Source organism: Pomacea canaliculata, linkage group LG3 (genome assembly GCF_003073045.1).
Source record: "Pomacea canaliculata isolate SZHN2017 linkage group LG3, ASM307304v1, whole genome shotgun sequence".
NCBI classification, from domain to species: Eukaryota; Metazoa; Mollusca; class Gastropoda; order Architaenioglossa; family Ampullariidae; genus Pomacea; species Pomacea canaliculata.
Window position 1 is genome coordinate 34,105,108 of NC_037592.1, and position 27,914 is coordinate 34,133,021.

General features: G+C 43.1%; 1 protein-coding gene across 1 annotated transcript in view; it reads right to left on the reverse strand.

The window, feature by feature from the left end:
* Positions 1–4,642: 4,642 nt before the first annotated feature.
* LOC112560339 (urea-proton symporter DUR3-like) overlaps positions 4,643–27,914 on the reverse strand; it is a 34,148-nt gene continuing 10,876 nt past the window's right edge. Inside the window, exons 2-9 of the mRNA XM_025232140.1 lie at positions 19,890–20,133; positions 16,636–16,752; positions 9,074–9,462; positions 7,880–8,127; positions 7,332–7,497; positions 6,341–6,506; positions 5,870–6,131; positions 4,643–5,347 (exon numbers count right to left, since the gene is read on the reverse strand). Of these exons, the coding sequence (XP_025087925.1) occupies positions 4,686–5,347; positions 5,870–6,131; positions 6,341–6,506; positions 7,332–7,497; positions 7,880–8,127; positions 9,074–9,462; positions 16,636–16,752; positions 19,890–20,133 (2,254 nt within the window). The 3' untranslated portion in view covers positions 4,643–4,685. The remainder of the gene's footprint in view (positions 5,348–5,869; positions 6,132–6,340; positions 6,507–7,331; positions 7,498–7,879; positions 8,128–9,073; positions 9,463–16,635; positions 16,753–19,889; positions 20,134–27,914) is intronic.

The following is a 27,914-nucleotide window of genomic DNA, read 5'->3' on the forward strand; positions in this document are numbered from 1 at the left end:
TTCAGAACAACTTTATCGACATTAAAAGAGCATTTGAAGGAGTCTGGATCGAGGGGATGTCATGCGATAATTCATCATCGAAGAGGGCCTCGTTCAACTCATTGAAGCGCTGTACAAGAGCTCAAGTAGTGCAGTTCTGCTGGATATCAAGTGGAAGTTTTACACGACAGTTGGTTCCGGGCCCCTAGACTGTTCTCTGCTGACAACTAGGGCTCGACTGTTATATCCAATGGTCGGTGTACAAATTTTGACTAGTACAACCACTCATTTTAGCTTGTGAAGAAATGTTTTTGAACATGGTTTTCAACTGTCTGTACGGTTGCTTGTCTTGATATTTCGCTGTTTTTTTCCTTTGGATTTTTGTTTGTTTGTTTTTGTTTGTTTGTTGTTGTTTTTTTTGTTGTTGTTTATTTTTTATTTATTTATTTTGCATTGTTTGTAAGTCAGGACACCAGCAGAACTGCGCCATCGAGTTGTCAGTATGGCCCGTGATGGAGTAAGGGAGGTAGCTCTGGTTCTTGTTAGAACTCCCAGGAGTTGTCGGTCGTGGTTATGTGTGTACCAATGTCTACGACTGGTCGTCCGTGCGGACGAGCGAGAGCTTACAGGAGCTTGCAGTTTGCTTCCTGCGATAAATTACGAATACTGTTAGAGAAAACAGAGGAAGAGGCTTGAGCTAGACCAACTGCTATCTCTTCAAGCCCCTTCAGTGCCCCTGATTTTCTTCCTCGATTAGAGCATTCTAAATATCAACGTCTAAATACGTTTAATTGTATACATAAAAGGCAACATATTTGCACACACAGCCAGTTTTATATTATATATATATACACGCACACATGCATACCTGTGTATTCAAACAATCAAAGAGATTACTATAATATACTGATAATCCAAGACTGATGTTTGTCCAAAGTTACAAAATGGGCCCAGTGCTTTATTGTTTCTAATTATGCACTCTAGAAGCAAATCTACAAGCAATCAGTTCAGTAACAAAGTACAAAAGAGGTTACCACGATAATATGGTTGTTCACAAAAAATGTTCGTGTAGGTTTCTAACACACTGCCTCATCATCGTGCAACAGCTTTGAAGACTAGTCATATACATCATCCCATTCATATCTGCAAAAGATTGTTGTTATAAGCACTTGTAAAACTACTAAAAAAATTATCATACTTTTTTTCTTTCCTATAACGCCCACAATACATTGCCAGAGTTTGTGATATTTCGACAGTATTTTGTATCAAGAAAAAGTCAGTAGGAGTGGAGTGAAAATTTTGCAAATGATTAATGTCGACACCAGGCGAAATATGCAACATAGAAAAAAGTATGTAGACCTCACAGATAAAAAGTATTCCTCCGTTTACTGTTCAGTTGGTGGGAGGGGAAGAATGGAAGCCAGTGGGAGGGGGAGAGAGAGAGTGTGTGTGTGTGTTCAGCGCGTTCATTGTCTTTCCTCAGTGTTTAGTCTCCACCACAGAGCTACATTACCTGAACTGCTCCCAACAGGTGAGTTTTGCAGGTCCGTGTTTATCTCTAACATAACAAAGTCGAGATTGTTGCATGCACACACTATTAAAACAGCCTTAAAGTTTATCATCCTCATCTCCGACCATAGCATCTACGTTTCATTTATACATCACGGATATCTTTTTTTTTAACCCATGCGCAAAAATTTTCAAACCTTTGTGCTCCGAGGATGCTGTAATCATATTTCGTGAAATAGATAAAACTATACAAAACAAACTACTCAAGCCAGACTAACAAGCTTATGTCATCAGCATTTGCCTTCTACATTTACTTTCTAAAGCCTTGTTGGGCGTATAAAAATAATAAAAGACACTACCTCCATTTACACTAGAGATTCACATGCAAAAAGTTAAGAACCTGTTCCATAAAGTGTAGGGTACTTAATGACAAGATGTAGATCTTGATAGTTATACAAAATATTTAAAATTATTAAAATGGGTTTAAATGTCTCTGTTTGAGGTTCTTTGCGTATGTATAGATACACTTGCGGATGTATAGATAAAGCAAACTTTATCTGTATGACTTTTGCTTCTGGTCGTATTAGATGAAAATCTGAAACTATCCTTCTCTAAAAAAATCTTGCATGGATATGGACAATATCTTCTAGAAATTATTTTTTCTATTTGATTCGTTTATTTATTTTCAAATCTTTTTATTTTCGAAATTTATTGTTGTTGTCATGAAAGTGCTGACAATAAAACTGAACGCTTTTCGTAATTTATGAACTAGTAATCTATGAATAAGGCCATAACTTCTTTAAGAAATGAACAATACTGAATTAGTACTCATATTGAAGTGAGACCTAGTAATATCTGCAATTACTTGAAACATGAATCTATATTTTACCGCTGGGCACATGCATCTATCGAAAATACTCGAACAACACCAACAGTATTTGTCATTCCAAAATAAAATAATTAGGAGATGTACATAGAGATATCTGCGAGAAGTAGTAACCAACTCTGGAATTAGACATTGCCAGGCGAAACTGGCAACAGACAATGACCTGAACATTTGAATGTTGGTCATAACAGAAAACGTTTGTAACAGTCGCCGGCAGTAACGTCGTTTTTATCGTTGGGAAAACAGAGAATACCCTCGTCTCGGTCGAACTTTGGCATTCCCATTATAACATGAATGCCATCATTATCATGACGATCAGGGGGAGAGCGGGTAGCTAGTGGTTAGAGTACCAGAATTAGAATCTGACAGCGCACTCTCTAGACCAAGGGTGAGCAAAGTACGGTCCGCATACGTCTTTGGACCGGCCCGTGTACCAAAATGCGAAATGCATTTGATTTTTTTAAAATAATTTGATTTATGAAATACGACTTCGCGTTAGAAATCGGCAATCCATAACATTCTAACAAAGATGACTTCGGTATAACAAAGGAACTGCTTTCGATGGAGTCAATAAAAGAGTACAACATGCGAAGATTAGCTTATGAAAGTGAAAGAGTGCATCGAGAAGCGTGGGCTTCCATGGTGAAAATTAAAAAAAGTGTTACATAAAAAGAGCGTGCCCGAGACGAAATCTGAACCCAGGGAAGCCAGTCCTCACTGCATTGGCGACAGGCGCCGACCGTTGCGCCACCGGACCACCCTGAGCATTGGGACAAAAACAAAGCCACGTGACGTCTGTGCGACTAGCGACCCCCATGGCACCTTGGCCCGGTTGACTTTTGACCTTTACAGTGACTTGCCAACCTATACATCGCGTGCGAAATGAGTAGGACGAGGATTGCGCGAGGCCAGCAAAGCTAACACGAGGATGGAGAGCGCTCAAATCTCATTGGTCGTGTACAGAGTGTGACCGTATAATGTCATTTGTTATTGTACCTTCAAGAACATTACATGTATTAATAACAAGCTCGTCCTTAACCTTGACATGTTGGGTGTTTGCTTTAACTTCGACCTGTTAGGTACTTGACCTAATGTACATTTGCGAAAATCTATTAAAGAAAAAAGAATGCTAATAAAGGCCCGAAACAATCTGAAAAAAGTCCAAACGTTCAGTCAACCTTTCCTGCTACTTTGTAACCACCTACAGTATACCTTAAGCTTTCTCTATACATTATTACATACAGGCTTTTTTTTAACAATACCTATTACAATCGCTGCTCTCGTATATAAATCCCATTTCTAATATTTTCAGTCGTGTTTGCATTGAGAAAAATGAGACATGATAAACATAAACCTTTAGTTCTTTGCCGACTGCACACAGTATCTGTAAGATAGACTAGTTTGGAACAAAGCATCTTACAGTCTACAAACCACGAAGCAAAGACGCAAACATAGACGCCGGCAGCATCTTAATAAATCAAAATAATTTCTATTTTCATATGTACTCACCACACGAATACTCTGCACGCCAGCAAGGCTGTATATACAAGGACAAGGCAAAGGGACATAATCCACGAGCCCAATACATACTAAATCGGATTTCTAACCCAGAAGAAGACTAAAACAAATCATGGCATGAACTCGTCGATCATGAATTGTTCAAAACATTTTCCACAATAAAACGTTCATTTTCACCTGTGGAACGTGAAATCACTGGTTATTCTAAGGTATCACGTGACCAAGAGAGTGAAATGCAAGCTAGGTCTATGTAGGCTGTTGTACAGCAACGGACAAGGAGTTGGGGACAAGGAACTTTTATTTCACACAACAGACCCGTACAGGACCTTCAAACTAAGAACGTATGTTGGTAGGATAGTCAACTATGAAATTTGTATACATGTAATTGTTTACGCAAATCCTACTCGATAACGACTAACGGCGCGGCAGTAACATGGCCGACAACTACAGAAACTGAGTCCAAGTCACTGTTATTGCTTTTGCAAGGCTATTGCGCTCGAAGAAACGATAAGGATTCAGACGCACAATAGCACACACCGGATGTGCTGGGCAAAACTGTTCACGCACTCCTGGCTGGAACATATGATGCTTGCCGAGTACCCGACTCCCTTATGTACAGTCTGTAACAGGCATGCAAAAGCTGGCTCCATTTTCTACACACTCCTTCTCAAAATCTCCGTGTGCGAGGAAGAAGTCGTCGTCGTCGTCGGAATCCTCCTCCTCCTCATCATCATCATCATCATCATCATCATCATCATCATAACTAGCAATCTTGAGGGTAACCATCAGTGTTTTATACATGCGCCGGCGTCGTGTCGCTGTTACCAAGGTGATCCACATCCTTCACAACAAGTTCGTTGGTCTCGCGGTCACCTTTCGCTACCATGGTTTCGATCCCTCGGTTACGGCGGCACTGGCGGATGATCCTCACGACCTCTTCGGCCGGGGGCGCGATGATGACGATGATGGCCATGACGACGGCCCAGGTTTGGTTGAAGTACAGCCACATGGAGAACTGCGTCTCGTCCATGACCGGAAAACTCGCCATGATGCCCGGGATGACGACTGCGAAAAGGCCGATGGCGCAGGCCCCGCCGATGTAGGCCGTGTACTTGGCTGTGCGGAAAGCATGGTTCATCTGGTGGATGGTAGGCCGGTCCTCGTACTCGAAACCCTTCAAGTCCTCCCGGAAGTTGACCTCCCAGGGGTGCAGGGGGTTGTCGATGTCGTACATCTTCATCCACTCCAACTGCGCGTCGTCCGGAGTGCGGATGCCGTGCGTCAGCAGCGAACCCACGATGCAGACGAGGAGGGAGAAGCCGAAACTGCAACAGGTGCCCGCCAGGATGCTGTAGTCCTGCACGGTGTTGATGAGGAACAAGCTCAGGCCGCCCTCGTACATGGTTGCGGCGCTCAGAGTGGCGATGATCCCAGCGGCCAGACCGCACAGACTACCTGCACAACCACCAGGGACAAAAGTCCTCAGACATCTGTCGAAATATTGTGTTTATAAACTGTCTGTACAAATTTTCATTCAAATTTTTTAAAAAGTTTCATTATAAAATGACTTTATAAAATACTTCCTTCAAAACCATCGTTAGAAATTGTCTTTAATGTTTTTTTCTGGTAATTAATTATCCATAGTTCACGACAAAATGATTCCTCAAAATCTGAGAGAATCCTACCTACTGCTCTTGCCGTTTAATAAAGAAATGCACGTTTATGTTGTAATTGGTGCAGTGAAAAAAATCTCAAATGCTTAAGTTTTAGAAGGGAAATAATGGGGATAGTCTTGTTGATATAAGCTCATCACTCTCCCTGTATGGCCCGGACAAATTTGTAGGCCTGCATTTTGCAAATTGGTTTCTTTTCAGTTCTTTTTTTTATAATCTTGCTTTAACATCGATTTTGAGTTACGACTACAATCTCAAGATTGTAATTCTGAACTAATGACACCGACGAAAATGAACATTTTACCGGCAATAAGGCCTTGGGAGGTGGCCTTCACCCACACGATGGACAGCATAACAGGTGGGAAGCAGGGGATGGTTACTATGGCACCAACATAAAAGATCCAGTTGAGGTCGATTCCTGACTCGAAAACAACAAGACCCAGAGGCACGATACACACGGTTACCATGACGATGCACCAATTCTTGAACTCGAACAGGAAGTCCATATAATGTCGGAAGCGACCGTGCGTTGGACACATGTATGGTCTGGACTCGTGAAAGTCCACCTGAAAATCCATGTCGATGAGACAGAGTTAAATAGCCCACAGATAAATGGCCTCATAATGGCATAGTAAGTATTTAAGATAACAATGCATAAATATCAGTTTCAGTGGTTTGTTTACTTGTTTGTATGAATTAGTTTATATATCTTCTGTGCTTGATTTTGTTATGCACTGCAAATGCTCAAAGGTCAGGTAAATGTTTTTATTTAAACCTTTGAACTGTTATGAGAGAGATCCTCCATACAGTGGCGACACCTGGACACGTCAATGCACGTGCAGACATCAGATGTATCGTTGGCCCCGCTCATCATCTGCCGCTTGCCCAGGTATTTCTTGGTTCGGCCACACAGCACACAGTGGATGCTCCCCAGCTCCTTCCTGTAAACACGACAGAAGGTGAAGACGAGTAGCCTCCCTACCGGCGATTGTCAGAAGTAAAAAGCAAACCGTTACTGATGGGGTCTGCAACTGTCTCTGACCTGTTCCTTCTGGACAACCAAGGTCTAGGTCACTTCCCAGTCATTCCAGATTTATTGTTTGTTTCTCTGTCAAAACTGTCGCCTGCGAACATGACCTAGAAAGAAGCAACCCCAGAACCTCCGGAATCAGAGTATTTCTTCAATTATTTTCTCATGAGCAGTCCACACTCTTCAGTTGTTAAATAGAAACGGGGGTAAGTTTGTAAGCACTTCAGTTGCTTTTACCGAGATATACGAAGGTAAACAGAGGGGTGGAAACGATCACTCTTGTCCTATAATCTATCGCAACGGTAAATTAAAAAAAAAAAAAAAAAAGTCCAGGTATTAGCTGTTTTCATGAAGTACTTTCGTCAGGGGAGACAAGCGATAACTCAGTCACTTTAGCCGGGGTTCTCTCCCATGTCTGCACTATGGTTCTGTGCTGTTCCCACGGTGCCAGTCCTCTTGTCTCAACTCCAGGCAATGCCATGTCTGCTCACGAGTTCATCGAAAATAAAAGCGGCTTATTGAAAGCTGTTATTTGCCAGCAAATTATTGTTATATTTGCATTAGAAACCGCGGCTAGCTAACAAGAATAAGATGCTTTAAACGACCGAAGACGCAGTGATTGTAACAGCTTTCAGATTGCGAGGAATGCAAGATTGATATAAAATATACTTTAAATCTCAAATAACCAAGAATTCGTCTTTTGATCCTTTTTTTTAATTGTTGGTGTTTTGCGCACCTGAAGGGTCGAATATAGGTCTGATATATGTCGTAGACGATAATGGAGGAGAGCGCCATCACCTCCCCAGAACCTGTAGACATGAGGGCCATGGCGCCCATGGTCAACACCAGGATGCCCCCAGCTGACCCCAGCACCTTCTCGGCTATCAGTGGAGTCACGAGGCCTGCAAGCAGGTGACATAGAGACATGTCAGGTGGATGCCACTCAAACACAACCTGTGCAAAGTGTGAAGGTGGAAAGCCTCTACAGTACAGTTTGTGCAAGGCGGGAATGTGCCAGAATTTTGTGCATATCCTCTTTCTTATTATTGTCTCCCCTCCTCTTTGTCATTATTATCTCCCTCTCTATTTCTTTCATCCCTTCCCTGTCACGTTTATTTTTTCCCCCTTTTTTTCCCTTCCTGTCTGATTGACACACACACAAAAAAGGCGAAAGGTACACACTTTTATAAAGGTCAAAAGGGAAAGAAAGTGAGACAGAAAATGAATTGAAAGTGAGGACAGAAGGGAGGACAGGAGGTAGGGACAGGAAGGGTCCGTGCTGACCTTCGTCGATTTCGCTCGGCATCAGCAGGTGGCTGCCGTTGTTGGAGCTGAGGGCCAGGTAGGCCATGCCTGTGGTGACGGCCATGACGTTGGGAATGGAGAACCAAATGAAGCCGGCCAGCAGGAAGCCCCACACACCCTGCACCGGCTTGGCCGCGATCCGGGACTGCCACGAGGCCTGGTCACAGTAGGTCACAGCAGACGACACGAAAATCTCGATGATTCCGTACAGGAAGGCGCCCCAAGACCTGCCGGTGGAAATAGCATGATGTCATCAGCAGGACAGGGGAGAAGTGGACAGCTGCTAGAGCGTGCACCTCCAAACACGGATGCACGCAGGTTTGATACCCGTTTCGCCCAATCGACCATAGTTCACCCAGATATGAGAATATGTACCCGAAAGAGCTCCCCGACTCTCGTCTCCTTATTTATTTATTTTTTTATATTTTATTTATTTTTTTTGGAGTGTGTTTATAGGGCTGGACTAGGTTGCCATGACTAGCATCAGTTGCTGAGTGGGTAAAGTAGTATTTGTAAGTAACCATCACCCGACGGGGTCACATTGTACTGAAATGACCATAGGACAGGAGGTGAGACATACAGGGAGACGGAAAGTACGCAGAAAGAGATAGAAGTGTGGGTGCACGGGTGTTATTCAAGTGGTGATCGAGTAACCAATAGTCAGAGAAACTAGGACAAAACATTCGGTCTACACATCGGGATCATATCTCATACTCCCGAAGATGTACCCGTATTATGATCACGTCTCATTGTACCAAAACGATACCCGTATTGTGATCACGTTTCCGTGTACTGGCATGGCTTGCATCTCATTTTACTGAAATGATACTTTTTTATTGCTTCTGTCTGTATTGGAGCTGTGACCAGAGTTTGCTTCACTGAAATTCACTGAACATTAAAACATTTTTAACTTACTAATCCGGTGGTGTTGAAAAGTAATGTAACAGAAAAATACGACACGGAAAATTGCTAGTTTTTATTACCTTCATTATCATCACCGTCTTTTCGTTTTCAAGACATTTATCATCATCATAGTTATTATTGCCATCATTATCATCCTCCTCTCATCATCATCACCTTCCTCTTTCTTCTTTATTACAGTCAAGGGAATTTAAAAACAAAGAACAAAAATAAAAGAGAAACTGTCGTTGAGCGAGGCGTGCAGGCACTTACCTGAAGGTGATGAAGCTGTTGTCGACATTGTCGGGTGGGCCCTCGATGCAGGAGATGGCCTGATACATGCGTGACGTGTCGCCCACGTGCTTCCACTGCGCGTCCGTGTTGTGCAGGATCTTGACGACGAAGACGATGAGGAGGATGAAGACGAGGCAGGCGTTGAAGTAGGAGACGTAGAAGGTCGTACCCAAGCCGCCGATGAGCGAGTAGGAGCCGAAGAGTGTGGCCATGATCAGGACCGAGTACTCGTCCGAGGCGTTCTTGGTCAAAGACTGGATGGTGGCCTTGCCTGCCAGCAGCACGCCGATGGTGATGACGAGGTTGGTCAAGATGGCGAAGAAGCAGAAGACGATGTGCGCCTGCTTCCCAAAGCGAGCGTGAATGATCTGTAGAGGAAGTAGAGGAAAGGAGATAATCAGAAGGACCCGGAGTTAGACTGACAATAATGATGTTAGTCTGGGAACAGGATTAACACGATTGTATTGGCTGATTCTATGTTCTAAGTTGTCCGCTGTTAGTCTCGGCGAGCCTAAACAATGAATGTGACTAAACCGGAAGCTTTGTACACACCTGCCTCGTTTTAGTAGTTCACTAGAAAAATCCGTCTGCCAGCAGTCCAGTCATACAAGTTCGTGTTTTAAGTTTGTAGACTCAGGTAGGTGAGAAAACCAGTATCAAAGAGCTTCAATACCTTTATCGTTTAGTAGACACGGATCTCATTAACCTAGCGATTGTGTGACATCGCAAAAGAAAGTACCAGACATTGGCGAAAAGGCGAGGACACAATATTGGACAGAAAAAAGAAAGCCACGAACTAAAGCAACAAAAAGTAATGGAAGGATTTGAAAAAAGCGAGAGAAAGTCACAGAAAAGCGAAAGAATTGATTATATAAAGCTCAGGAAATGTGTACAAATGCTGGGAAAATGTAAGAGTCGTAGAAAGAAGGGGAAAATAAAAAAATCAGGGAAAGGATGCATCGACTGGCACGTATAAGATGGTCGTAGGTTGTTGGGGATGACGCGAGAAAAGTCAGTTAACGAATCACATGACATCCCACGTGGCCACAGAACCAAAGCTACTGTCTCCATCCTTTTGTTTTAGGTGCCCACGTCGATCTGTTTGGTTTTGTAACGAGAGGTGAGATGGTGGAGTTGGGGTGGGTGGGTGCTGTTGGACGGGAAGGGGAAGACCAGGGGCCTATCGTTGACATGTGACCAGGAAGACCTGTTTGGCGATGTCTGCTTCTGTTTCTGTCTCCAAACACTAAGTTATTACAGAGCTCTTACAAGGCCTTGATTCAACATATCGAGCAGGCAGCCATTGCCTCGCTGTCACACTGTAGTGAAAACGTTTATTCAAGCCAGAGGCCTACAGCTGCTGTGTCAACAAACTTACAGAAGCATCGTCCCGATAGGTTCTGTATGGCACGAAATAAATCTGTCACTTAAACTCTTTTTTAAAGTTTTTCTTTTTGTTTTTATCTCTTAATGGGATTTTTTTTAAAATCGTTTTGGTTGCTTTTCCGCGGTCCAGCGTGTTATTCGCTTGTCCTCTGCCTGTCAGTTTGCGTGCTTGTATTCCTCTGTCTTTTTCTTAACAGTTTGTACAGCTTTTGAAGGAGTTTCACAGATCAGGGTCAATAGAACAGAGATAAAAATTGTACATATGTTATTTTCTCAACATTACAGCCAATGGGAGACTTGAGGCCATATGACCGAAGGACTATGAAGTCTTTCTGCACATGCTGATGTACCCGTGCGTGTATCTTGGTAATGGAAAGGGGTGCGTCCACCTAGGCTTTAGAAAATAGTAGACTGTATTCAGTTTCAACCCTTTATTGAAGAAATAAACTTGCATCCCACAGGAGCTGTAGCCACCTAGTTAAAACTGCACCCTGACCTCAAAGCCTACCCAGAGTTCGGTTCATCTGCAACACCTTCTACCACCGGGGTGGCTGATGGATGGCAATATCATTTCTGTATTCCAGACGACGCATGCATGTGAGGGGGTGTGGGTGGGATGGGGAGGAGCATGATGGTCAATACCTGAGAGTTGTGTTCAGCCAATGGCTGCTGAAGTGGCTGTTAGGAAATGTTAATGGATGTCATGAGATGTGTTGCGAATGTCAAGAGGTCGAAATGGAGGAGAGAGTCGACCAGCTGAAACATTTCATTGCTACTCTAGGCTTGCTTGTGCTTTCCTTTGCATTGTGTTGGTGAATGTGAGTACTCGGGGTACAAACTACTGTGGGTGTGTGTGTGCATGTGCATGTCTCTGCCGATCATAAGAAAGAATTTCTTTTAGGACTCGCAAATTTACTAAAATTTTTTAAAAAAGTAAAAAGCACCGCGTACTACTTTCGCCTGAAGATGTTTCTTGACCATAAACTGTCTGTCATGTAAACAGTATTACTGTGAGCTCAAATTAATTGGTTTTATGTTCTTATTTATTTATGTTCTATTTACTAGCTGCGAGTTATGAATCATTAATTGCAAGTTCTGGTGTACTAACTGAATATTCTAATTTAAAGTTTTAACAGGAGTAAATTCTGATTTATTATGCTCTGATTTATTAGCTACAAACCACAAAACCCAATTTATTAGAGAAAGTTCTGGATTGTTAACTTTTATAACAGAAATCCTCCATCGATTATATTGATGTTATATAATGATTTAGCAACAACACCAACAGCATCTACATACTGTACGGCAGGGACAACATCTCCAGAATATTTACAGAGGCTCTTATTAGTTTATAAACATATGTATGCTGCACACAGAATTCTGTATGTTACAGTTAGTGACACTGGACTACAGTTACACACCATGATGTGCACCCAATACACGATGTACCCGTATGATGTGCTCCCAATACCATTCTTCCATTCGTTTTCTTGCTCACAATGAAATAAAACTGTTCGCATTGTGTAACCGCATCTGTTAACTAGAAACTAGTGGATGTCCAGAGGAACTGCTCTTATCAAATCAACCCGATGACAGATGGGAAGATGGATGACTAATTTAATGAAGCCTGTGACACACAGGAGTTCACAGTGTCCAGACAGGTTGCCTAGACTACCGCTTCATCTGCAGACACCGCCTGACAGGACTGGGGTGTCCTTACAGAGATATTTCCAATGAACTCTGCGACTCAAAGAAGACTGAATGTTATGAATTAACAGATGGAATCGACAGCGCTGACAAAACTAAAATGCATAGCCAGCATCAGGAATAAAACCATTACAACATACCAATCTGAGTTTTCAGAGTATAAAGAGTTCTTTTAGTCAAGGGGAACAAACTGATAAGTTAGAACCATCTTGACCGAATTTTATTTTTTGTTGAAAAAGGGTAACAGTCGACAAAATAGCTAATCTATGTGATTGTCACAAAAGATTATTTTTTGTAAAAAAAAAATGTAGCAGGTGCCTTGATGTTTTGATCTTCCTGTGTTTGTCGAGGTAAATATGAACATTCTTAATTTTACACTCTCACCGACACACACAGTTTTCCAGAGATGAAACATCAGTTTCGCGAGAATGATAGTCATTGTCCTCAGAATTGTACTTGTCATAGTTCCAAAATGAGCGAGTACAGTTTTATTTATTTAATCTTGCCAGAATTCTGATTTTCTTTAGTTGCTCACACCCCTGAGAGATTTCCTCTCCAAACTCTTTGAATCTCCGATGTTTGACAAGGTTTGGCTTGGATGTACCCGACTAATCACACTGTATCTTTGCGTTTACATTTCCCTCGACTGCGAATGCTGCACGTGCGACTTGTGCTTTGACTTTATATTTCAATGTTGTTTGTTTTTGTGTACAGCGCATTAAATCCTGCTCTACAGTGGAAAAATCCGCTATATAATAATATTTTATTTTGGTGAAAGTGTGGTTAATGGCATGAACACAATAAACCATGTCTTTAACCTCGATGAGACAATGGAACTAGTGAAAAGAATTCAACAAAACACTTAAAACAGTGATGCCACTCTCTTCTTAATCAGCCACCCAGTTACAGCTACCTCACTACTTCAAAATAAATAAATAAATAAAAATGAATAAAAAAAAAACAGACGAAAGGACAGAGTTCTGTCTTCCTAGAGTTGTAGCAGTCTGTAAGAGGCTGCTCTACGGCGGCTTTGCTGGCCAAGGAAAGGTGTCGTCTGCTGCCACGTGTTGCGGCCACCGACGCCCATCTCAGGGTGAGCCTGTTGACAGGAACCGCATCACCCCGCACCACTCGGTCCAATGAGCCACTTGCTGCATTCCCACAGCATCTCTGTCCGCAGAGCCTGGCCGCTCAATCAATGACACGTTTGCATTTGTCCTCCTCGAGTCGCTGGCGAGACTGGGAGGCCGACTGCCAACTGCAAGTTGCCAAGCACGAGTGTGGTCTGCCAACAGAGACACCTAGCGTCCACCCTAACGTCTGTTCGTTGGCCGGTACATCTTCGGTTACAGTCTTCAAGACTCTTGTAATAATACCCTTCCAGAGCCAAAGAACTGGGGGAGAAATTATGGTACTGGGCAATAAAGCAATGTGCTGAGGACGATTTGAGATGAAATGGTTTGGGTCATCCAAGACGGTGCAGGGCCTTGGAGTGGTTCGTCAAGAACAGTCTAAACTAAAATTTGCTTTTACTGCTTGTTCATTAACGCATATCGAGGGTCCTCCACCCGGAAAAGAAAGATAATAGTGTGACCTCAATCAAGCAGCTTACTAGAAGAAAAGACCAGTTTAAAAATCTGATGATTTGATGACGAGGGTTTAACTTGAAGTTTGTCAGCTTCGTGAGTTTGAGAGTTTAAATGTTGCCATGATGTCCTTCCTGTATTTGCTCGAGAACTTACAACACTGCACACCATAAAATCCTTAGTAGTGAAAGCCTTTGCAGTTCACCAGTTCTTAGCTGTGAACATCATACATCAAGTCTGGTCGTATAAGGTCAAAAGCTTAGCAAAAATCTAGTAGTGAGACACGTGACAGGTCACGGGACCAAACCCGCGCCACCGCATTGCAGCAATGTCATGGAAATGGGAGAGGTTAATCAGGACAACCACAGACGACAGCAAGGGAATCACTGATTCATCTGTTGGTAGTGCTTGCAGTATGTCAAAGGTCAAAACGGGACAAAATCTGTAAACTATAATGCAGCAAACTGCACGAGTTCTATTTCTTAGAAGATTCATATGGTGGATTTGTATAATTTTTATTTAATTTCCATTCATCACACCGACCTTTCAGCCCGCATCATGCTATCAATATGCATGCATGCAATGGCCATACATCAGTATCTGGGTTACAACAAAGCCGAGACTTAACAAGCTGGGTAAAAATTTATGATCAGAATAATCCTCCTGCAGGATAGAGTGCTCTTTCCTTGGATCAAAGCTAGCATTGGCGCCCCTGAAGCCAACCCCGCTCCGTCTGATCTCCTACTTTCAATATTGTGCTGATCTTTTGCCGTTCGGAGAGTTTAAGAAATATTCGGAAGAAAACTTCATTCCTGGAGATTACTGAAATTAGTGCAAGGAGAACCGGAAACGCGCGCTTAGAAGGACCAATGGGAGGTTCTCAAGGCGATGACTATAAACTCATTCTAACAAGGGAAAAATATTCTCTCTCGTCCTCTCTAACCCTGCTCCGACGAGTGAGAAAGAAGACAGAAATACAAACAGTCCTCCCTTTCTTCATTCAGACTCACACGCACGTTCTCAACCACATGTCAATAAAAACTAAAAACAAATAACAAGCTGAATCAAAACACACGCTTCAGTTGTCACTGGATATTAATTAAACTTGCATTTTGGACAAACAATGATGTGTTATTTGTTCCCTTAGGAGTATACCCCTCACTTTATTCTCGTGATTTTTTGTATGAATATCGCATATTCGTGTTTTACCATAACTGTCATACTGACTCATAATCAGCTGTTAGAAAAATTAATTCGATACAGAATGAGTAACAGAATAAAAAGTTACAAAAATTGTCCTCAAGGAAGCAAAATAAATAACAATTAGAAATTAACTAACAGACCAAAAAAAAAAAAAAATTGTAATAGGCAATTTGTAAAACCCTCAATGTGATGGCAAACATGTCAGAAGTGAAAAGCATATCACAGCCAATCACAATGTGATGGCAAACATGTCAGAAGTGAAAAGCATATCACAGCTAATCACAATGTGATGGCAAACATGTCAAAAATAAAAAGCTGCATCACTCTTTCCTTCAAAGCACGTCTTAAAAAAGGAAACAAATATCAGGTATTTATGATGAGAAATATCAAGTGATCTAAAAAAAGTCTAAGGACAAAACTCTAAGAACGTGCTCGGACAGACGATACTATTTCATAAGATCTGTGCGTGCGCATGCGTGCACGTGCTCTTGCTCTTGATGTCAAAAGCGCGGGTCAGCATTGATAAATAATTACAGAGAGCGCCGGCGAAGTGTTTATGGAGAGTACGATGACAGTGAGCGGGTGGGCTACGACAAATCGAACCCCAGCACCTGACCATTCCACTTCTTGGTGATCTCAACGCCTTCCTCCACTCCTCCCAATCCTTTTCTGCTTTCACAGAGAAAGAAGGGATCCTGGGTAGCGGATTACACCTTCCGCCCTCGGTCAGAGCGCGGCGTTGTTCAAAGGAAAAAACCGCCACTTTTTTCTCTCTTTTCATAACATCCTCAACTACCGCCGCTTTCGTCAATGATTCAAATCACATCAAAGCTGTCAGGGTTTATTGCGCTACAAAGGAATATAAAAACTGCTGTCGAGCCATCGTGCTGGACCAAGAACATGACCCAGAAGGCAATGGGGGCCGATGGCGGAGGTTTTGTAACCGACACGTCTTGCGGACACTGTATAGGGCGGATAACCATAACCATTGTCGGCTAGTGACGGTCAGGGATATTCGCGAATGTCAGGCGGCCATGACAGACCGGGATAAAGTCGGACAGTGACGAGGGACTGCCGAGCGCAGACAGACATCGTCGATGCGCTGAAGTGGAAAGATCGTCTTGCCAGGAGCTGTAAATAGCTCTTGCTCACGAACAATCACCCGGGTGGCTTCTAGAACAGTCAGCTCATGCTTCAGGGTGTCATTTCTGTTGCCAGTCTCCCTTTACCGCAGTTAATCGCTCGGTTAGGCACGATCGCAGATAAAAAAAAAAAGTATATAAGATTTCGTAATCTGCAAGTCTGATAACTGGTCCAGACAAGTTTGTACCTTTCGCCACTTTCCCTTGTTAATTATGCTGTTTATACCTCTTTATCACCGGGTACACAGGTGGAGCTGACCTCAGTGCTTAAGAGGAGGACAGAGAGTAGAACGTTTGTACCTCTGAGCCATGTATACAATGTATAACGGCTCTTTTCAGGGGAAAAGTAAGTGACTAGTGAACGTCTGACATGACTAGTGAACGTTGGACCACGTGCCATGAAACTCTGGCGTGACCATAGAATGTTGGACATTACTCCATGAAGTCTACCTTCGTACTTTTTTTTAGACACCTACATCTGCATCATTTGTCTGAGCCATGCCCGCGTTCACTTTACCTGTAAATATGTCTTGGCACCAGGCGCCTTGGTCTTGAACTGCACGGAGAAGATTGGAAAGATGAAGATGTTTGCGATGATGCCCACGGAATACCAAAAGGGTCCGGCAATGCCGTTCTGAAATAGAAACAGAAGCGAAATTCAGCGATAACATGCAACTCATTACAAATAATGAAAGAAATATAATTTGAGATTTTATTATTGTTGTTGTTGTTGTTGTTGTTGTTGTTGTTGTTGTTGTTGTTGTTGTTGTTGTTATATGAAAACTCAAACAGCTTTAAAGTCTGGGCGCTAGAAATCGCTGGTGAGTGAACTTGTGACCTAATCACAATAATTTCTAACTACATCACAGCAGAAGCTCTTTAGCCAGTTGTTTGTTTGTTTGTGGCTGTTTTGCAGACTGCAGTTTATGAATGTAAACAAATGTAAATCTGTGAAAAGGACGAGCAAGGTAGCCAAAGGAAGCATCTACTGTGTGGCTATGAAAGAACTGACATGTAGATGGCTTTATATTTATTTTAGAGAAGCACGAGTCACACCTCACGAGGAAGCAACAATCGAGCAGGAATGTTGACGAGGTCCAGTAAAAATTGGCGAGGGAAAGAGATCGAGGGAGAGGAGATAGCCAGCGAGTATTAATTACTGACTTCGTTACAGAACCAATCAAAGGGCAGTCGGGTGCCGTCACGGGTATCGATCCTGGACAAAATCGCCATGAGCATTGAACCTTGTGTGTGTGGGTGTGTGAATGTGTGGGTGGGTGTGTGAGTGATGCCTCTTCTTCCTCTTCCTTCCCTCAGCACGAGTCTCTGATAGTGAAAATTGGTGGTTTGCGAGTGTCTGTGTGGTTGTTGTCGGGTGCATGCATTCAGTGAAATTTTTAACCACCTAACTGTTAATGGTTTCGGGATATTAAGAAAAATAAAATTATCTTCATCGTTATCATCATCATCGTCGTCAACAAAAATCGACCATCTATTCTTCAGAATGTCCAATCTGATGCTGATGACCGTTGATGAAGTATTCATTTAGTAAGTTTCAATCTCACAAAGAATGAAGATGTTCATGTTTGACACATTGCCCTCGCTCGTAATTACTGGCAAGTCAACGTCATCAGCTCGGCCTCTCCAGCAAGGATGCAGGGGCAGGGGCAGGGGCTCGGCATCGGGGCCTGGTTACCAATGGCGATATCAGCCTGTGTCCCAGCAGGACGACTGAGCCGGAGCTGGTGAAAAGCAGGAGACATCTCTCTGTCCCCACAGAAGTCTTGGGTTTCCGCGCAGCTGCAGCTCACCACAACTTTAATTGGACCGTCTAGTTGGAGATGGTATCTGCCATGACGAAGCTGAAACTGTTTGGCCCCGTGCGTGTGGAGGTGCTACCCGGGGGAGGAATAGAATGTCACCGACATACAGACCCTCTTTCACACGGGTAGACTCACTTACAGTCCATCTCCTTCTTTGGTGAGCATCAGTTTTTAAACAAGGTTTAAACCGGAAGGAGAGGAGATAATTGTAAGAATAAAAATACGGAAGAGAAAGAAAGGATGAATGACGAATGAGTGAGCAGATGCGTGAAAGAACGGAAGGAAGAAAAAAGAAGAAGAAATCAACGGAAGGAATGTCGACACAGATATATAGCACGAATTCAATGAAGAAATAAAAACATCCGACAACAGCTGCAGCCGTCAGCCATTTCCGAGACAGAATTGCATCATACCACGAGGATGAGGATGAAGCAGACGACACGTGTCCACGCTGGTTGACCGGATGAGTGACGTGCAGCCAGCGCCGTAGCTAAGGGAAATAAGTTTTAATCAACCCAGAAAGCAACGGCACACTGGAGTGAATTAAAAATGGATCGTCTCCGAGAAAAAAACAAAAACATAAGGAGACAGAGAAGAGAAATGTCCTGCAAGACACAGCCATGCACAGAACCTGTCTTCTTGTCGTTTTGTCCAATGTCCGTGGCCGGCGAGGGACCTGATATTTCTTACAGACTGAGGTTGTTGTTGTTGGCCAAGGGAGGAGATTTAATACTATTCAAATGTATGAATCTAAGTTTTTCTTGGGAGAGGGAGGGTTGTTAATATGACAAATAAACGGAAGGTCAAGTTTCTTGAAGTGTCTGGGGTAAAGAAGTTTAAATGAAAAATCATAGAGAAAAAATGGGGACTATAGTCAAAAACTTTTATAAGTGAAAATTCTTTGATGCACGAGAAAACTCGTCTTACGGAAGGAATGTTGGAGAAATGAATAAGAGGAGAGAAGAGGAATGTTCTTGCTACCTAAAACCTTTGCTCCACGACAGTTTTTGACCCTCGTCCTGACCTTTGCCCGCCTGCACTTTCAAACTTCCTGGAGAAATCTGTTTCCTGTCAAACCACCTTGGTAAAACCATTCTTAACTCAACAAATGTCGAATGTTTGACCAAGATTTGGCAAAGTGACTCAAAGCTCACAAGAAGCCAGTAGTGTGGAAACGAACATCACAGCGGACCGTTAGTCCAGTCGAAGTCCAAATAAGTTTGCAATTAAGGAAACAAAATTAACTAAGATATAAGACTTTTTCGATACAAACTGCGATTTTTGCAAAAGGTAGACATGAGACTAGACCGTTGTTAACTGTTCTTTGCCTTCTAGCAGACGTGGCCGTCCTGAAGCAATGCTCTTAGAGAGGTCTTAGACTAATGCCATCACAATGGTGATGCTCTGCTTGAGACTGCTACAGACGGTGTGGTTCATCGTGCAACTCGTAAATCACCCTGTGCTGGCCTCCTGTCGTCCGGCGGGTCCGGGGTGAAGGGTGGCGGCCTCTTGCACTTTTGACCCCGACCATGTAATGATTAATTTCTTGTTTTCACGATTTTTCTTTCTCGTTTTTCACCCCACGTGCTCAGAGTAAATATAACACACACGCACATTTTTTTCCGGAGATAGCAAAGAGTGTTTGTGTGTGTGAGAAAGAGAACAAGTGAGAGATAATTCTCGTTTGTAGTGAAGATTAAAAATAAAATATGTGCGTGTATGTTTGGCTCTCAGAACACACACACATATTCACAGATCACATCCACACGCACACTCATGCACATTCTTTCTTAAAATATCTGTCAGTGAATGTGTTTGTGTGTGTGTGTGTGATATTAAGAAAAAAAAAAGAGAGACAATGACGAGAGAGAGAGCGAGGCAGCAGGAACAAAGACTGTGTTGGCGAATGTTGGCACAAGCTGTGGGCAAGCTGGCGAGGGCGGATTACCTTGGTGGTGAGGGTGGCGCTGTGCAGGATGTCACCAGGCCAGAAGAGCTGTGACGCCACAGTCACCGCCGTCAGACTCAGGCTGACGTTGCCGCCGGCGTCGAAGGTGGTGTCGAGGTTGTGTTCGTCGTGAAACACATACTTGCGCACGGCGTTGTGGATGAGGGCCAAGATGATGGAGAAGCCACCGAACCCCAGCAACATCAGCAGCGCCGTCTGGTGCTTCTCCAACACTGCTTGCACCCTGACACAAAGAGGGCGAGGTCAGGAAGTCAAGCATCACATCAGGATATGTGCGAAGGTGTGTTTGTGTGTATGTGTGTGTTACTGGATTGGATTTCTGGAAGGGTAGGATCCAAATAAACGGAGGTTAAAGGTTACAGTTAGCATTGGATAGGGGTCATGGGCTTCATTTGGGTTAGGGTTAGCTCTGGGGTCAATTTGGGTTAGGTACGATAACATTTATGAAATACGAAGATTTTTCTGATTTCTTATTTATGTTATTTTATTATTTTCTTATTATTTTTGTTTGCTAAGATCTCTATCTCAATGATAATAATATTCTATTTATAACCGAAGACCTTCCTCAGTGTGTGTGTTGACGTGCGTGAATGCTTCCTTCAATTTCCTTCAGTATTGTGAGTATTAAGAAAAGGAAATCCGATTCGGTGTAACAAACAGCTTTGTTGTTGTTAATCTTCATATTACTGAAGCCTCTGTGTCTATCACTTCTTACACCTTACCACTTACACGCGCTCTTGTTCGAATCCCTGACCATGGCAGACCTTCAGTGAAATGGAGAGCTACAACACCTTTCATGATTTGCTTTGTTTTGTAATTAGACAAACCTTGCTTTTAACTATTTTCCCGCTGTTCTCGCCCTGCCAGGGGTCACTCGTTAGTCACAAGGGACACCCAGCTGCTGGACGCTGGAGGTCTGGTACTGTAGCCAGAGAAAATGAGGTCGAGAGGTCATCCGTGGTCGCCAGCGTTAATCGCGAATCAATTATCGCGGCGAGGGCGACGGCGAGCGGCGAGGACTAGCCCTTAGTATAGCAGAAAGTTAATTCAAAAAGCAAGGACGGGAGATTGCCTCCGTTAGCGCAAAAAAAAGGAGAGAAAACTGCAGATGGGTCCATCAAGGGACTGAGGACACCAGGGGCAGGGCATTCGCCATGGTTAACGTAACAATGCCCTCCCTATTAGTCCAGTCTTTCTTCCTTCTTGCCCTCGTCTCTCTACACTTCCTGTCTGTCCTTTGTCGGGGCACGGGCCCGAATCAAATGTCAGTCTGTCTGCCCTTCCTGCCCCTGGCAGGACGTCCAACAATGTTGCGAAAGTTGATCGGGTGTTTAAAAGTGCAATCACTTCTTTAAACGGTTTATTTTTCCGTCAGTTGGTTGTTGAAGAATCCCAACCGAGGCGAGGTCTGTTAACATACCACGAGCACAGATAATCTGGAACTAATTGCTCTAATGTTGTCCCGGGTGTTGCTGGCGGCCGTTTGATAAGCAGAAATAATGACCGCGAGCGCTAATCTCGCATACCATACGCCGGGCGGCGGCACTGATTACAGCCAACAGCAGCCACAGGAGGGACTGGTGCCACAGGATGAGAGGAGCCAGAGTCTAGACCCTGTACTTATTGCTGTCAACACTCTCATTTCACACACACTGCTCTCCCTTGGCGCTAGCGGGATGAGGGCGCTCGTGTCGCTGACGCCTGGTGGCTGGATCTCTGTCTGGCTATCCCTCAGCTGGCATAGTTGCAACTGGATAGATGGATGAGACTGATGGACTGATTAGATTAATAAGCTGATTGCTAAGCCGAGCTGAAGGGTAAGCGACAGCAACAAATCCTCCAGCAGATGAAAGACAAGTGATTAATAATTATTAATAATTGCCAGATTAAAGGGAGAAAACCGTCTTCCACTACCTGGGGTCTGAAAACAAAGTCGAGTGTGGGGAGATAAACTAACAAATAATGTGACAAAACAAAGAAACAATCTAGCAAAACACCGGCCTGTAACTGAGGCCATGTTGCTGACAGTTTTCGGAGGGTAAATACTCAAAGCGAGTTTAAAAACTCTTCCTTGTCACAGTTCGAGGGCCTGGGTTCAGATCTCGTCTAGGAACACTCTGTGTATAGGACACTTGTTTCATGGCCGGATGTCGGATTTTGTTTCTAGTTTTTTCCCTCTCCCTCCCAACTCTATCAGCTCTGGGTGGAAGTACTTTCCCGATAAAACAAGCAACCAACCAATCAACTTAATGCTTATTTCTGTAACATTATATCTCTTTTACAGAAACACATTTTCACTCAATTTCCACGCATGCACCTCATGTACCTGACACAGTTTTGTTAGAGCAGGGTGTTCAAATACAACTTTATCTTTTAGACTGGAAGAGATAGTGTCAAAAATAAATTCCGTCTGCGACTAAACGAAGCCTGAGGACAAATAATCGCTTGCTTATCTCCCCCGAAACACACAGAATGAAGAAAGAACCGGTAAGTGACTCTGCACCTGATACTGATCACGTGTCAGCAACAAAAGAAACAAATCATTCAGTGTTTACAGATCCTTCTGTCTACACAGGTTGTAAAGTCTTGTTTTTGTCCTGAGATGTTTATTGGGAAAGTAAACAAACTGTTTTTCCCGGGGAAGGAGTCAACACAAGCCTCAAGTAAGCAAATAAGGAATGGTGTTAGAACTTGTGGAAATATTACAAAATGGTGGAATAATACGCTTAACATGTACTAACTTGAGAACTTAACATGCAAATATTACAAAACTGTTAAATTAAAAATTAAATTAAATTTGAAATAATTAACTTTCAAATATTTCAAAAAACTTATCACAAAAATACAAAAAAGTAATGGAGAATTTTACATTAAAATATTACAAAATGGTTTCAAAAATCTGAACATGCAAGTACTACAAAACGATTTTAGAAATCTTAATATTGTGTATTACAAGTTTTGATAGATAACATGCAAATATCATAAGTATTGATAGATAATATTTAAGTTATATAGAATGTAATAGATATGATAAGTATCAATAGATAACATGTAAAGTATTACACACCAGGGTACAAAAGGATTTTCCTGTACCTCCCTCCCTGATCCTGTCTCACCAGGGTGCCTAATACCATCTGCTTGTTGCCAGAGAACCCTTTTGTCAAAGTATAACTGTAAAAATTAGAGATTTCAAGGTGTGGCCCATGCTTGTTGTTAATGGGGTGGACTCAGGAGAAGACAATCTGAGTGTAGCAGGTTTTTCCACCCTGCAGGCTGTTAGTTAAAGTAACAAATCAATTATGCAACAATTAATACGGAATTACATCCTCCTTATTGCACACGCCAGGTAAATACATAAATAACAATCTACTTTCACGAGATTTTGGCTTGTTTACAGGAATTTATCTTCATCATCTGCATGGTGTGGGAGGCAGGCCTGGCAAGAAAGTAACAGCCACAAGTCAGGAGGACGAGACTGCGGCTCCACACCTCCCTGGCTTACAGTTCTCATCCTACTTACAAACAGTTGGCAACATCAAGGTAATGAGTGAGTAATGGGCGCTCAGGTACAATGCAACTTTTCCCGTAGGTCACCGATACCAGATCACGTGACCCGTCCTGTGTTCAGAGTCTGGTTTGCTCGGGTAGAGCTGAGGTTTAGCGACAAAAGTATCCGGAGATCAAATTTATGGGGGCCGGGTACCTCCTCCTTCCTTGGCTTTTACGGTGCAGAGACTTCAGGTGCAGTTCACCTTTACAAAAAAAAAAAAGTCGGCATGGCGCGTGCCATGGAACTCGAATTACTCTGTCGATGACCCAGCAGATATGAATGGCAGTTCTTTCTTTCTCTCTTTCTTTTTTAACTGACGATGCCATTTGTTGCATGTTACTAAGGTTGTTTTGTTCCTGTCACGTGACAGAACGGCTACAGACAAGTGCTGGCGTGGAGGGAAAGGCTTGGGGAGAGCAGGCGGGAGGTATTGGGGAAAGGGGAATGCGGGCGTTGAGGTATTCGGACATGTTTTCCGACAAGACCACCCGAGCTAAGCTGCAGGGTATGTGTAAGGTGTCGAATTTTTACATATACTGATTTTTTCATATTCGTTCGTCGTCTCGTTGACAATAATCGCTTTCGTCTGCGTCAGCGCCATCTACATGAGCTGGGATGTTCTACAGCGATTTAAGGGCAACACGAGTGCAATATTTATTCTGTATCAGTGCGTTAGGTTCATTTTGAAATAATAATTACCTAATTATGAGTATATAATAACACTTCATTTTTTAAAGATATAAGGACGTTAATTCAAAAAGCAGCTCCGTAGTTTATTAATATATACACTAGCCGCTCTATGTGCTGTCTTCGATTCTCGTTGTAATATACATCAAGAAAAAGATAAAACAAAACTTATGGAGGAGATAATTTTTTGGACTGGCCCCTCTGACAAAATGTAAAGTCCACTTGTTTTCCTTTTTTATATTCGGTCTAAGTTAATTTGCTTGAAATTTAATTTGTCCATTACAACAGCATTAGAAATCAGCAGTCCTTAACATTAAAGCACAGAATAAAAACAACATGGCTGACATATCTGATGAAGTCGTTAGAGAGCATTGAGGGCGGCTGCCTTCAAAGGAAAGACTACTTTTAAACTGTTATTGTGAGCGAATTTAAACAGCTTCGCTTTACACAATAAATTCTGTCAGTGAACCCCATTATGTACTCATGTGTTGTCCATTCTATCAGGTTTGCTGTGCAGTCACCTGACCTGGGATTTGCTAGTTTCCGTCTCACCGCCTAGCTTACAATGTTAAGACCGACCCGCAAAAAGAAAACTTTGCCCACCCCTGATCTCCCAGCTACCAGCACACCTGACGTATTATCTCGGATATAAGACTTTAGAAAGAGTGGTCTGACTTCTGAATCCTCTGAAATGATTTTCTGCCATATGTTTTCGGAAGAATTATTCGGATAAAAGGGAATCTTTACCACACTTTCCAAAATCTGATGAAAAGTTGAGCCTTTCGGATACAGAGAACTGAAGCTAAGCGACATCCACATATGGCCGGGGGTCAAAGGTTCTTTGTCTTTAATTTACTTTGCTCAGAAAAAAAGGAGATACAGCCGTGAACCTTTTCCACGGACATGTCGGTGCAGTTGAGCTTTCCTTTTTCCTCTCACCTCCAAGTTTCAGGCAAAGAACGAAAGGGTTAAGCCCCCCTGCTCTATATTTAGATGTCGGCGAGAGCTCCTTGCCTTCTTCAGGTGACCGGAATCCCCCGGTAACGGTGACAGCAGCAGAAGTCCAGATTCATACGAAACTAAGCTTCCATTTTCCCCGCACGACAAGGGAACTAATTTCTCCCGCGATATATAGTGAATTAATTTTTCCTGCCCGGCGTGGAGACTTATTATCTCCTAATGCCATCGCCGAGGTGGAAGACGACGACAGCGCTTTCGGGCGCTTCTGTTTGATCCTATTAGGACAGTTTTTCTTCAATTGCCTCTCCCCCAGAAAGCATTAGACTCACGAGGGCCGCCCTGCCGCCAGGCCGCCATGTCAGGTGTCAGGCGCCGATAAGAGCCGGAATAAGCCGAGGACGGCCGATTGAGCTTCGGCCAGATTGGCACGTAAAGGGGTTTAGAGTTTTCTCCCTTTTTTGAGAATGGGCTCTTTTCAATTTTTGGTGAAATATGTACTTTCTTTTTTTTTTTTCTTTGTATCAACGATAGCTTTCTTCCCATAAACTTCTTTTTTTTTCTTTTTTTTTTGATACTCTTTTCTAGGAGGAGATAGCAAGTGTGCCAGATAGCCGACAACGGAATTTCATTGCTTTCAAGGAAAATCGCACTTTGTAAGATATCCAGCACTAGCACTATTATCGGTGATTTATTCGTTTTTATTTGTCTTCTGTTTAAGTTTTTTCTGCTTCATTTTTTTCAGTCCTTTATTTGTACATTTGTTCAATTATTATTTATTTATCCGTTCTATTCTTTCTTTCATTTATTGCTCGTTCTTTTTTTTTCTGAAATTTTACATACTCGTCTTACTTTCTAGTTTTTTTTCCTCTTCTTTTTTCTTTCTTATACAATCATTCTTTCTTTCTTTCCAATTATCTTCACTACAGACGGCCACAATACGATGTTCATCGCGAGCATGACTTTGCAGACTGCTCGCCTCACAGTCGACTACAGCCGCCTGCAGTTCGCTGGCAGAAGCACGGCCCACCCCGATGTTTACCCAGACAACAATAAATTGCAAAAAGCATGACGTCATGATAAATTGAGGAACGCAGTCACGCGCTGCTCTCGTTTGTTTTCCCGCCTCATGTTGCAACCTGCTGTCAGAAGTTTTTGAAAGGAGTTATGCGGCATGGGTGAGCGGGTGTCAAACTTCATATTGATCTCGGGTGGGCAGGACACCAGTCGCTGGCCGACCTTTAGACGAGCCGCAGACGCCGCTAATTATGTCTGCCTTCATGGCCTGTCGTTTAACCAGAATTATTAATGAAGCTTTGGCTAACTGCGGGAGTCGCTGGCAGTCCCTCAGCCCTCCCTCCCACTCTCTCTCTCCCCTCCCTCACCGCACCTCGCCTGAGTGTCTACCCTGATGTTGCCTGAATCCACCTTAAGGCACGGCACCGATCTTCCTGTACTGGTCCGTACACTAACGTTGATGATGACGACGAAGACGACGACGACGACGACGACGACGACGACGATGATGATCTCTTACAAAGTGGAGTTTATTGATAATAACTAGCATTGCGTTATCGCCTATTTCATGAATAAAGACATAACATGCGTAAGGGTGAGCACACAGACACGCAGCCACAGACACAGACATACATCTACCCATCTACCCATCTACATCTACCGTTGGAAAGCTGCTTAGTGAGCTGCAATCACCGGTGCTGGGGCCCTAAGGCCGGCGGAGTATGGAGACCTACACCAACAATTATAAGGAGTTAATTCGAGGTTGGTTCAGCCTTTATGCCCGCAGACCTCCCCTCCTTCCCCCCCCCATCTCTACCATTCCCCTCTTAAGTGCGGAGCGATTTCTGCTTAGGGCTCTCTATAAGACAGTGTAATTGATTTTCCTTCGGGAGATGTATAGTGCTCCAGTTTGTTACTTTCTTGTTTACTTTACCGTGATTTTGCTGTCATGAATTCGTGACAGTGGCAGTGATTGGCGGGTATGACAAATCAGAAAACATGATATTCATTCACTCGTTCACTCATGCATCATCCATCCGTCTGTCCATCCATTCTCTGTCCTTCTACTCTTCATTCTCTTGTTATCACGTGGTTTGTCAATCTGTTTATCTACATCATTATTCACAAGAGATAGGAGTCCCTAGCCTGAGAATAAAATCTCTCCCACCCCTCACTGCTACTAGGGCAGCCCTGTGCCAGGAATTACCGGAAGCCTGTGGCTATAATGTGAGGAGACCGCGGCACCGAAGAATATGATCCTTCCCATCACTCCCCGCGCCATTGTCAACCATTGACTGCACGAGTCTGTGAGTAGAAGCGACCGTAACTCCATAGCAACCCCGTGCCCAACGCTGATGATGCGGCTTCATCTACAGGCTTCTCTTCATTCTTTCTCTATTCTGCTGACGAGGTGTTTGGGAGGGTCTGTCCTCGTCCTCCTCATCCTCTGCTTCAGTGAGTCTTCTGTTCGCTGCATCAGGGCTGATAAGGTTTTCTGGTCTTATCTTAACTTGCAATCCTCTCCTCCGACATGATGGGATGTTTGGGTTCCTTCTTCCTCCATTCTTACTTTACTAGTTCTTGTTCTCCGATATTGATAAAGTTTCTAGGATAACTTATCCAATAGTTACTTCTCTCCTCCAGAACTGTTGGCGCTTACTAGTCTACTGTCATCCATTTAATCCCCGTTACTGCTGGTAGTCTGGTTCAATGCTGTTCTCATTTCTCCCTGTCCTCCAGCACTAAAGAAGTTTTCCAGTCCACTGCTGTCTCACTCATCTTTCAGTACTGAT